Genomic DNA, 13,663 nt, shown 5'->3' on the forward strand with positions numbered 1-13,663 from the left:
GGAGTGCTTTTGGAAATGCAGATTCCAAGCCCCAAGCCTCAAATCCCACAGGTCTGTGGTGGGGCCCAGCAATCTGCATTTAAAAAATTATTTTATTTAAAAAAAATTTTTAATTAAAAAATTTTTTTGGAGGGGAGAGAGAGAGAAACATTGACTTATTTATCATTCATTGGTTCTTTCCTGTATGTGGCGTGACTGGAGCTAGAACCCGCAACCTTAGCATATCAGGACAATGCTCTAACCAACAGCCACCCGCTAGGGCCCAATCCGCATTTTTAACATACGCCTTCCTGCGACTCTGATGCAGGTGGACCACAGATACCCCCTAAGAAACACAGGCCTAAACAACCTTGGGGTCTTTTCAACTCTTACATTCTACTGCAACATCCTTTCACTTTTAATTTAGAGATAAAGATAAATACATACAATTTAATACTTAAAGGAAAGTGAGTGTTATAAAACTGGAGTAACAGGAAAATGGTTCATAACAAGATGAGAGCAGAAATCAGATGCAGGTCTTTCGATGGGCAAATTCCACATTCTGTTTTATATTGTATCTCTCTGAAAGACATGAGTGTAAAGTAAGATATCGGTGTGTGTTTTAATTCTGACAGTCTGTCGAGGTGTTGTTTAAAAGAATCATATGGCTTACAGCCTCCCAAAGTTTGGAGGCATCTAATCCATCTAAGGGAGCTCATTAAAATACAAATGTCTGAGCTCTAGTCTTGAAGACTTTCACTGTCGCTCAAGGCAGGGCCCAGCCCGAGATGCTAATGCCCACAGAATTTAAGGATCTGTGAACCATGTGATTCTTCTGAATGGCCCTTTGATCCTCAGATTAAAAAAAATTAATTTCTACTCAGATTTCCAGATATATCCAGTACATGAAGATAATCTATTCATTTTAGTTCCTCAAGTTTTACCTTAAAACTTGAGTTATTTCACTCTTTCTTTTAATTTCATGTTTTTTTAATTAATTTCAGAGAGAGAAGGGAGAGGGTGAAAGAGAGAGAAACATCAATGATGAGAAAGCTGCCTCCTGCACGGCCCCTACTAGGGATCAAGCCCGAAACCTGGGCATGCGCCCTGACTGGGAATTGAACTGTGACCTCTAGGTCCGTGGGTTGATGCTCAACCACTGAGCCACACTGGCCGGGCATTTCACTCTTGTTTGAAAGGCATTTTCCTAAGGCATCCACAAAACTACAGGGTGTCCCCAAAACATGTATACACACTTTAACAGCTGATGGCTCAAATGATATTTCTTTTCAGCCAGACTAAGCTCTGAACTAAGGAAATTCATCCTAAAATGCTTCTGGAAGTTTAAAAATGCAGTTGAAGTACATAAGACGGCCTTTATAATTTTTCAGTGTGTAGACATTTTTTTGGGACACAGGGTGTCCCCCCCAAAATGTATACACACTTTAACTCACTTAATTTTCACTCTTTTTCAGATTTAACTGATTTGAAATAATGGGTGAAGCCAAACTAAGATTTGAACAAAGAAAACTTATCCTAAAGTGCCACTAGACTTTTTTTATGAGAATACATAAAAGATAAAATTTATGGAACAAAACAAGAAATAGTTGATGAACTGAGGGGGCACAAATACCGAACGGAATGATTCTTAATGTTTGCGATTCCACTTCTTCATGTTATCAGCAGCGCCTGGACCAGAACGGTCATCGATTTGAAAACAGGCATTGACAAAAAAATTATTCATTTGTGAAGATTCTTTTAGATTTTGAAAATGAACTATATGTTAATAAATACTGACTTTATAATCATTCAAAGTGTGTATACATTTTGTAGGACACCCTATGTTAATAAATGAGTTCAACACGGCTGTAGCATACACAATTCACATACAAAAATCAACTGACTACATTATCATCAAACAATCTGGAAATAAGAATTAAAAAAATTCCACTTACAATAGCATTAAAAGTAAGTAAGAATAAATTTAACAAAAGAAGTATAAGACTTGTACTCTGAAAACCACAAAACATAAGTGAAAGAAATTTAATAAGACCTAAATAAAAGGAAAGATATCCCATGCTAATGGATCAGAAACTTAACGTTACAATGGCAACCCTCCCCAAAACGATCTATACACCCAATACAACCCCTTTCAAAATTCCAGCTCGCATTTTTGCAGAAATTGACAAGCTGGCCCTAAAATTCATATGGAAATGCAAGGAACCCAGAAGAGCCAGAACAATCTGGAAAAAGAACAGGGTTGGGGGCCCCCACGCTCCCTGGTTTCAAATATTACTACCAAGCTGCATAAGCAAGACTGTTGTTCTGGTGTAAGGAGAGACATACACATCAATGGAATAGAGAAACGAATCTTTACATTTAAGGTCCGTAAGGAGATCAGTGGTTGTCTGGAGGGATAGGAGAATGGGGAGTGACTGCTAATAGGTCCCGGTTTCTTTCTGGAGTGATGGAAACGGTCAGGAATTAGTGGAGATGGTTGCAGAACTCAATATACTAAACCCACTGAATTAACACTTTAAAAGGATAAATTATGTGGAATGTGAATGATACGTCAATAAAGCTATTTTTTAATGACAATAAAATAGATCACCTTTTATGTCCAAGTATAGAGTAAGACTAGGTACATGAGATTCAGTCTGCTTTTCGACTTTCAACCAGCCAACTTACCCTGAATAGTATAAATAAAACCACCTGCAACTCCCTCCACGCCTTCCATGAATTCATGAGGTAGTGCACCTTCCCCAGCCTGAAAGAAACAAGAATGCATGTGCTCAATGTTTCATTATAAAAATGCGCTTCTCATATTTAAAAACTGATTGGCAGAGTTCATAGTGCTCCTCAGCAGCTCAACCTGCCCAGGCTGCTGTGCACTAGACTTCGGTCATCCTCGGTTTTAGTTACTTCATTGCGAAGTTACGCATCAGGCATATGCAACAGCCCACACGCGTTCAGGATTCCAACTTACACAAAACCATACATTCTTGAACTTGCTACCATAATAGTACAAAATCCAATTTTATTTTGCATCATAACCCCATCACTTAAACAAATTATAATCCCTTTTTATTTCTTGGAGACTGAAAATTCCCATGAGTACAAATACATCGAGGCACAGTTTAAAGCCAGGTCACTGTGCCAAGAACAGCCCCTCTAAGCATGATTTCTGATGCTGCTAAGGTGCCTAGAGACTGACTACTCTGCCAACAGCCAACAGCAGTCCTGCCTACTCTCAGCACTGGAGGCGCCTTTATTACTAGATTTACGCAGGGCCCTTGCTCAGGGTGCGGAGACGCGGCTGTGTGGCGACGCTCACCTACCCGGGCACAGCCCGTTCCTCCTCTCTGGGCAGATCTGTCAGCAGGGCTGTACCTGCAAAGCAATGTTCCAGGGCTAGTAGAGACAGTGTCCTGAGGTGTGTGGTAACTTGTCATTTAACCGAAAACATGGTTTGCAGCTGAATGTGGAGGAAACAGCAAGTGAATGCTAGATTCCAGCTTTGCAGTTCCACAGAAGGCTGCGTGCTCTTTATTTCTTTACTACATACACTAGTGTTTCGGCTTATTCAGAATCTGATACAGTAGTACTTTCTGTTTATTAACTTCTATCTAAAAGATCACAGCTTGGCTTTTACATTGGTTTTTAAATGTTCTAACATTATTACTTGCTGGCAAGGGAGCAAGACTTAGGAGCCCTTCAGTCCGTGCATTTATGACGAAACCTGTTTGCACATGGGGTTTGCTAGGTAGGCTATTGAGGCACTATTTTTTAGGCAGGCTGAGTGTTGACACTATCTTTAGCCCCCTACAACTACGTTCACCCCCAAAGTGGATCACTTGAGTCTTTACATTTGAACCTAGCCCTCAACTCAAAGTAATCTGATTTCCTTTTGTGTAACCAACTCATGACTCTGATGCGTTTTGGATATGCTTAAGTTTCACAAACAGAAAAGGAGGCAAGATACTAAAGACACTCGACTTGAAAATAAGAAAAGAAAAACAGACTATAATTAAACTCCATAAGACATTCTAGCTTCAATAAAGGACTTTTCACAACAGTGAATGAAATGCTAAGTGTGGCCGACAAGGCTGTTTGCAATTCCGCATGAACCTGTGCATCTATGTGTTTAATGTCTGTCTTCCTCACGGGGGTTCAAGTTCCGCTGTGGGCCAGTAATGCACCCATTTTGCCACCTCTGTGCCTGGCTTATAACTGGTGTGCAATATAAGTTTTCTGAATGGGTGGTAACATACCACATGATATTCATTTCAAATTCAGGAATTAATTCATGTGAGTAAGGTTAATATTTAATGAAAATATACTAAGCTTGTGAACTAAAATGCAAGTGCTTTTCTAATCATGAGGTCAGAGCATCAAGGAAGATGAAAGACTATGGCACCACCACACACACACTAACCAGAGGTCATCATTTTAAGTCTGTCTATACCTCCCCCCCACCCCCAGGCTGTTTAAGAAATTTTTATTAGAGCAAGAATTTTATAATCCAAATTATGTTTCCTTGCTCAGTTATCAATTCTGTCATATACCTTCTTTATCATTCTAGTCATTTACTCTGAGAAATTTACTTGTCAAACTGTTTTAAACATGAAGCAAATTTGAATAAATGGAAAAGATGAGAGGCAGAAACCCCAGCATTATAAATGAAAGTGAAAACTCAATCTTATTGCCAATACTTTCATCTATAGTATTTTTTTTTAACATGACCCAGGCATGAAACAGCTCTGCCACCAACACAGCATCAAGCTAGGATGAACTAAGGACCACACGTCTGCTTTGTCTCAACTGATAAAAGAGCAACACCACCAATCAGATGTCTCCTTGCCTGTTGCCAGGGGTGTATCTACAGTATTTTAACTAATATCTTACCATCAAGGTGAGACAGTGAATATTCTGAAATCTATTAGCAAGTGTTCTTTATGTTAGATATTACTGAGAAATAAACAATCACACTTCTTAAAATGCACTGATACTAAGGCAACACTATACAGGGTGGGGCAAAAGTAGGTTTATAGCTGTTCATATGGAAAATAATACAATTAATAAATAATACAAGAATAGCCCAGCCAGGCATGGCTCAGTAGTTGAGCATCGACCTAGGATCCAGCAGATTGTGGTTCGATTCCTGGTCAGGGCACATGCCCTGGTTGCAGGCTCAATCCCCAGTCAGGGGAGTGCAGGAGGCAGCTGATCAATGACTCTCTCATCGCTGATGTTTCTATCTCTCTCCCTCTCCCTTCCTCTCTCTGAAAATCAATAAAAATATATTTAAAAAACAACAACAAGAATAAACTCTTGTGTTTCATGTACTCACATGAAAGTAGGTTCATGTAAACCTACTTTTGCCCTACCCTGTATTTACTAACAGTGGAGTTACAAAATCATTTTCTACTATTCATATTTTAAAACACACAAGATTGATTATTCTATATTATCTGGATTGGTGTAAAAATAAATTTAAAAACTTTTATGTATTAAAAACGGTGAAGTATGCTAAACAAACTTTAAAAACAAGAATGACTTACTGTGATGACTCTGAGGACTCCTCCTCCATCATTTACTGTCACTCGGTGGAGATTTCTTGACACAAGGCCTTGGAGGTCTTGGCTCTCCCACACGATTGTACCTTCAAAGCTCTTTTGTGAAAGATAAAAAGTGAGTGATGTCTCCTCTATTATTGTCATTTAGGTTTTAGTTAAGTTTTTAAAGAAAAATCCAGTTTTTCCTAAGACACACTGGTTAAAATTTTTATCCTACAACTAGCACACCATTGTTAACACTTTGGTGTATGTACCCTTAAGTCTGTTTTCCTCAAATACACATCAGAAAAAAACAAAAAGAGTAGACAATCTTGCACACCGCTGTCTGTTACCTTCCCTAAGTCAAAGCCTTTCCTCCAGCTCCTGCCACTGTCACAACTGATCTTTTCCACATACATGTAACATGCCACTAAGTGGAGGGAACTGGTTCTCTCAAACGTCTCTCTCCCATCAGACACCTGGGCCCTAACAAGTATCTACGAAAGTCATGTGGGCATGTCTAGGTGTCAAGCTTTATTTTCCCCCAATAATTTGGTTTTTATTTTAAAATTTCCAGAAGTGAAATTACTGGGATAAGACACAGAAATATTTTATATGGGTTTTCATACACAGTGTCAAACTGCTTTCCAAAACCAAATTATACTAACTTATAGGGTCACTGGCAATTTATGAAAATGCCAGGATGAGATATTAGTAAAAAAAAAAAAAAAAAAAAAAAAAAAAGTTTAAGCTAATTTGTTACATTAAAAAAAGATTCCTCATTTAACTATGTTTTTTTTGGATTTCTAGTGATGGTTGTATGAGAACTATATAGTCTTTTCTGGGTGTTGCTCTGTCTTGCTTCTTTGCCATTTAGCTACTGAATTTTACATTTTTCTTATTAACCTATGTGAGCCATTAATAGATAATCTTGTATATATTTTATATGCTGAAAATATTTTTCAGAATTGTTTGCCATTTATGTGTTGTTTTTTTAATTCAAAGGTCCTTAAGTTTTATCTTGTTTAACCTGACAAGCTTTTCTTTTGTGGTTATTACTATTAAAGTCTGAGTTTAGGAAGTTACGTTCCCCTCCCCCAAGGTCTGATATACATTTAAATTGTACTGTCTTCTAATTTCTCTGTGGTTTCCATTTCCAGCATCTGTGTCCAGCTGGCTCCTTTGTGCTGCTCAGGTGAAGCCCACACCACCTCCATCACATTAACCTGTCTCATTTTCTTAATCCCATTTCCCACCCTAATATTTCCTGTTTATCTTTCTACTGTCAAACTAACTGTTCCCACTGAATGCAAGGACGACGACAGCAGGGATCTTGCCTCCTTATCAAGCACTACATCCCCAACACCCAGAATGATGCACTAAAAACTATGTACTTAATGTAGAATTCAAAATCAATCAGAATTAATTCTGGTGTACAGCAAGAGATAAAACATACAGCTTTAATAGTCTAAAAAATATGCATTAAAATTAAGAGATAAGTACTTTGCAGCAATTTAAGGAAATACAAAATCAAATTTGTCCAATAAGCTAGGCCAGAGGTTTGCACGCATTTTTTTAAGCAATAAAACTCTACTGAAAGAGACAAAAACACTGTAAGAGTCTGGGCTCTTCAGGCAGTCTGTCACTTTATATTCCACAATGTGCCTCCATCTTCATGATCTGTGACACTCCTAATGTACCTGGTGGAGCCCTTGGGTTCCTCAGGGCACATCCTGCAGAAACACCTTGTGTCATCTTTTCCTAACCTTTGAAATGGAGACAATGATTCCTACCTCACAGGGCTCCTTGAGGACTAGTGATAATGTATACAGTGCAGCTTCTCTGCTCAGAAAACACAGCTTTATCATCACCAGAGGGGAAAAAGTGAACTCTCTGTTAAAAGATTCCATTTTCCTATCTTTGAAATAGGTGCTGATTATTTCTATACTTTCCCTGGGTGGCCCTAATTCTCTATTGAATTTGATATTAAGCCTCAATTTTGTAAAAATAAAAAACACTCTCACCAACAGATATATACACCGAAGGAAAAGAAGGCTAGGAGGAAATATACCAAATGTGCTGGAAATAGTTGAATGACATCATATTATTTTAACTTTTCTATATTTTTGTCAAGTTCTCAAAAGCAAATATGTATTACTTTCATACTTCTATAATCAGGAAAAAATTTTCAATTATTTTTAAAATTTTTATTTATTCATTTTTTTTTTTTTAGAGAGCAAGAGAGAGAGAAAAAGGAAGGGGGAGAGAGAGAAACATCGACTTGTTCCACTTACTGATGCATCACTGGTTGATTCTTGCATTATGTGCCCTGACCAGGGATCGAACCCGCAATCTTGGTGTATCGGGACAACACTCTAACCAACTAAGCCACCCGGCCAGGGTAAAAAAAATAAAACTTTAAAAAACTAAACATAAGTACACAACTATATAAATCTTGGTCAATCTTCTTTCAGACATGAGCCATTATTTAAACTTTTGAGTGTCTACTGTGTTCCAGGCTATAGGCAATGTGTTTGAAGATTTTTAAAAAATGAAACAGCCCATTTCTCCAAATAATCATAATATACCATTAATAGGCTCAATAATGAAGGAAAGTTATCCTGCTTGGGAAGGTCAGACCGAATTTCAAATGACTATGAGAGCTGAGTCTTGAAGGAGTTTGAGTGAGAAAAGTGGGAGGCAGATAAAATAACATCAAAAGGAACAGATACGGAACAGCACTGCATAATCAGAAAAAGGTTAAGTAGTTTAGTATCCCTGAAACACAGGCTGAGGAAAGGAGAGGTGGAAAGTAGGCTGAAGGTCGGCTGTCAGCTGTAAGAGAAAGTCTGTCCTTTACCTGGAAGGCAGTGGGCAGCACTGAAGGTTGCAAGCACAAGAGTGACAGTTATATCTGCAATTTTAGAAATGTCACTCCAATAATGAAATGGTATCAGAGTGGAGGTTGGTAGGGAAAGAAGCAAACGGACTATTACGAAGGCCCAGGCGAGAAGCATGCACCTATCGTTTAGAAATTAAGCGTATACCCTCTGAGAAATGGAAGACATAAGTAAATGGAAAGATATTTCGTGCTCCTGAATTAGCAGAATACTGTTGAAATGTCCATACTACTCAAAGCAATCTATGGAGTCAATGCAATGGCTATCAAAATTCCAATGGCATTTTTCAGAGAAATAGGGACCAACAATCCTAAAATCTGTGTGGAAACACAAAAGATCCCAAATAGCCACAGCAATCTTGACAAAGCAGCAGCTAGAGGCATCATGCTTCCTGATTTCAAACTATATCACAAAGCTACAGCAATCAAAACAGTATGGTATTGGCATAAAACACACAAGACCACTGATCGATGGAACAGAATAGAGCCCAGAAGCAAACCCATGCATATGTGGTGAATTAACTTATGACAAGAGCCAAGAATACACACCAGGGAAAGGACAGTCTCTTCAATAAATGGCGCTCAGGAAACTGGACAGACACATGCAAAGAATGAAACAGGAACACTATGATTACATCATACAAAAAAATCAATTCAGAATGGATTAAAGATATAAACATAAGACCTGAAACCATATAACTCCTAGAAGAAAACACAGGCAGCCCTGGCTGGTGTGGCTCAGTTGGCTGGAGCATTGTCCAGTATACACCAAAGGGTTGCAAGTCTGATTCCTGGCCAGGGCACATGCCTTGGTTGTGGGTTCCCATCAGGAGGTGGCCGATTGATGTTTCTCTTTTGCATCAATGTTTCTCTCTCTCCCCCTCTCCCTTCCTCTCTCTCTAAAATGAAAAAACAAAAACCAAATATCCTCAGGTGAGATTAAAAAAAAAAGGAAAACACAGGCAGTAGGTTCCTTTACATGGTTGTTGTAATGATTTTTTTCAATTTGTCACCAAAAGCAAAAATAAACATTAAACTAAAAGGTTTCCTTCTGCACAGCAAAGAAAACTGTCAACAAATGAAATGGCAACCTTTAGAGTAGAAGAAAATATCTGTAAATCACATATCTGATGAGGGGTTAATATCTAAAATATACAAAGAACTAACACAGCCCAAGAGCAAAAAAAACCAAGCTGATTAAAAGACAAGTGGAGAATCTGAAGAGATACTTTTCCAAAAATGACATACAGATGGCTAATGAGTACACAAAAAGATGCTCAACACTATTAACCATTAGGGAAATGCAAATCAAAACCACAATGGGATATTACTGCACACCTGTCAGAATACCTATCACCAAATAAACAACACACACACACACACACACACACACACACACACACACACACGAGCCCTGGCTGGTGTGGCTCAGCTGGTTGGGCCTTTTCCCGTGCACCGAAAAGTTGTTGGTTCCATTTCCGGTCAGGGCACATGCCTGGGTTGTGGGCTTGATCCCCAGTAGGGGGCATGCAGGAGGTAACCAATCGATGTTTTGCTCTTACATCAATGTTTCTCTCTCTCCCTCTCTCTCTCAAAATTAATAAAATAAAAATCTTAAAAAGAAAAGAAAAAGAAATAACAAGTGCTGGTGAGTTTGTGGAGAAATGGAACCCTGGTGCACTGTTGGTGGGATTGTAAATGGTGTAGCCGCTATGGAAACCAGTATGGAGGTGCCTCAAAAACTCAAAAATAGCAATACCACAGGATCTAGCAATTTTACTTCTGGGTGTTTACCCTAAGGTAATGAAAACACTAAATTGAAAAGATATATGCACCCATGTTCATTGCAGCATCATATAAAATGGAAATAACATATATATACATGGTATCCCCCCCAAATGTATACACACTTTAACAGCTGATAGCTGTTGCATGAAAATGAAACGTATTTTACTAAACACTGCCTTTATAATTATTCAATGTGTGTATATACATTTTTTGTATATGTACACACACATACATACATACACATACACAATGGGAAATTATTCAGCTATTAATAAAAGGAAATTTTGCCAGCTGCTACAACATAGATGGACCTTGAGGGTATTATGCTAAGTGAAATAAGTCAGATAGAAATATATTAGATAAATACCCTATGACCACACTTATATGTGAAATCTAAAATTAAGAGAGGCCCTAGCCGGTATGCTCAGTGGTTAGAGCATCGGCTTGTGAACTGACGGGTCCCGGGTTCTACTCCAGCCAAGGGCACATACCTCCGTTGTAGGCTCTGCCCTGGTTGGGGCGTGTGCAGGAGGCAACCAATCGATGTGTCTCTGTCTTTCTGTCTCTTTCTCTTTCTCCCCCCACCCTTTCCACTCTCTCTAAAAAGCAATGGGAAAAAAATATCCTCATGTGAGGATAAAAAAATTAAATAAAAAATTAAATTAAGGCGAAAAAACCCTGAAAGCCAAAGTCACACATACAGAGAACAGATGGGTGCTTGCTAGAGGTGGGGGTGGGTGAAATGGTTAAGGTGGTCAAAAGATACAAACTTCCAGTTATAAAGTAAGTCGTGAAAGTGTAATGTACAGCATGGTGACTATAGTTAATACTCTATTGTATATTTGCAAGTTGCTGAGAGTAGATCTCAAAGTTCTCATCACAAGAAAAAAATTATAACTATGTGTGGTTATAGATGTCAACCAGACTTACTGTGATCATTTTGCAATATATACACAAACATCGAGTCACTATATTGTATACCTGAAACTGCTTTATGTCAGTTATAGCTCAATAAAGGAAAAGAAAAATAAGACTTCCCTCTGAGGGAACTAATTAAATCCGTACATTAAAGGAAATAATGTTCCCAATAACTAGGAGGAGCTCTAAGATTGAAGCTTAATTAGTAAGATCAATACTTACTGCACCAACTGGCCACTATAGGAAAGCTGGGTTAAGAGAGAAATTTTGGCAATGTAGCCATGTTCAAGGGGAGAAAGAGCCAATAATTGAAAGATATAAAGCATTTGGGTTACAGCCTACCTACCAGAATGAGCTAAAAACACCAACACACTCTCCTCCCACTTTTATAATAAACTTCAATGCCCAAACCAAGCATGGTCAATTCAGTTTTTTAGGTGCCTGACATACCAACAAGGAAGTTCCTAGAAAAGGGCCATGAACTTTTAAATCACTCTAATACAGTGATTTTCAACCCTTTTCATCTCATGGCACACATACACTAATTACTAAAATTCTGCAGAACACCAAAAAATATACTTTTTGCCGATCTGACAAAAAAATGGATATAACTTTTGTTGTTGTTAATCCTTACCTGAGGATATTTTTTCCTTGGGTTTTTAGAGTGAGTGGAGGGGGAGGGGAGAGACATCAATGTGAGAGAGACATCGATTGGTTGGCTCTCTCTCATGCCCCGACCAGGGATGGGATTGAACCTGTAACCCAGGTACACGTCTCTGACCAGGAATCGAACCTGTGACCCTTCTGTGCCAGGGCCGACACTAACCACTGAGCAACACTGAACAGGGCAAAAATGGGTATACTTTTTAAAAATATGTTTTTATTGATTTCAGAGAGGAAGAGAGAAGGAGAGAGAAACATCAGTGATAAGAATCATTGATCAGCTGCCTCCTGCACAACCCCTACTGGGGATTGAGCCTGAAACCTGGGCATGTGCCCTGACTAGGAATCAAACCTTGACCTACTTGTTCATGGGTTGACGCCCAACCACTGAACCACACAGCCAGGCAAAAACTGGGTATAATTTTGATTCATTCACACCAGATGGCTATTGTTGTGTTGGCTGTTGTCATTTTGTTAATTTGACAATCTAAAGGAAAAGAGGTCAGTGCCCGTGACTAAATAGTCAGATATTGCCTGTTTTAAAAATTCTTGCGGCTCACTGGTTGAAAAATCACTGCTCTAATAAACCAGCACCCATTAAACATGGATAAACTAACATTCTGGTTTATACACTGATCTGTGGATTTGTATAACACCATTTAGTGAGAATCTGATCATCTCTAAGTGAACTAACTGGAAACTAAGTCCCAGACCCTTGGCCATGTGAGGCTGCTTTGGGTTCATCATGTCCTTCTCCTGGCAGCAACTTCTTGCCCTTGGTATACTTTACTTTCTTCTAAAACTTTAACAGTCATAGTTTGGAAGAACTGATACCAAATATGTTTAGGAGGAAGAACTGACAGGGCTTTGTGAGTGCTTAGATATGAGAGTTGAGGACAAATCCCACGATTCTGGTTTGGGTACCTGAGAAAAAGGAGACCTACTGTCCAAGACTGAAAATACAGGGGGGAGAATGGTGGGGTGCGGACGGTATCAGCATTAGAACGCTCATGTGACATGCAAGAGAAGTTCAGTCAGCAGCTGACATGTGTAGGGAGTTCACAAGAGAAGTGTGGGCTGTAGATTTAACAGCCCCATTAGCAAACAGGTGGTAACGGATGAAACTGCCTCAACAGAATGAGCAAAATAGAAGGCTGAGTATAAAACCCTAATAATTAGTATTTAGGAGGAAAGCAAAAGAAGAGATAGTGAAGTATTTCAGAAAGGACTGGGCCAGACGTGGCTGAAACAGAAGAATGTACATTGTATCAGCCAGGGGAAGGGCAAAGAGTGTCCCCTGCAGATGGCAGGTTAGGTCACTGGGAATCTTAGTAACTGCCACCCAAACGAACCAGACCAAAAGGAAAGCTATAATGACCAAATAAAAATGCTTCTTGAAACTACAAATGTGGAAAAAATGATGTCAAATGAGTAATTCTCTGCCCTGTCTACACAACTGAAACTTGGCACATGACTGGCTTTTTCACAGGGGCTCCTGCCGGCACCCAACTCCATTTTGTTTGTGACGGGGTCATGACACATCGACAAGTTGACCAAACTGGGTAATTACCAGAACTCTCCGCCCCCAAACAACCCTGGTTTATTCACTGGACTTACATAACCACTGGTTTTGTTACTGGGAAGGGAGCAGTAACAGGTGCTCCTCTCCCTCCCATACCTGTTCCTATTCCACATCGGCCACCACTGGACTTGTTCTCACTTCTCTCACAGGCCTACTTTCTACTCTGACACTAACTCATCATAAAGGTAGGAATCTCTTCAGATGTGAAACAACTTGTTTATGGCGAGTCCCTGCTTAGATCATAAGACCAAATGGAAGTTAGGAAAAATAGCATGGCAC

General features: G+C 39.1%; 1 protein-coding gene across 1 annotated transcript in view; it reads right to left on the reverse strand.

The window, feature by feature from the left end:
- The window catches only part of B3GALNT2 (beta-1,3-N-acetylgalactosaminyltransferase 2), a 55,591-nt gene that overhangs the window by 10,008 nt on the left and 31,920 nt on the right, over positions 1-13,663 (reverse strand). Inside the window, exons 6-7 of the mRNA XM_081123914.1 lie at positions 5,541-5,651; positions 2,668-2,746 (exon numbers count right to left, since the gene is read on the reverse strand). Of these exons, the coding sequence (XP_080980040.1) occupies positions 2,668-2,746; positions 5,541-5,651 (190 nt within the window). The remainder of the gene's footprint in view (positions 1-2,667; positions 2,747-5,540; positions 5,652-13,663) is intronic.

Source organism: Miniopterus schreibersii (assembly GCF_964146895.1).
Source record: "Miniopterus schreibersii genome assembly, chromosome: 21".
Lineage (NCBI taxonomy): Eukaryota > Metazoa > Chordata > Mammalia > Chiroptera > Miniopteridae > Miniopterus > Miniopterus schreibersii.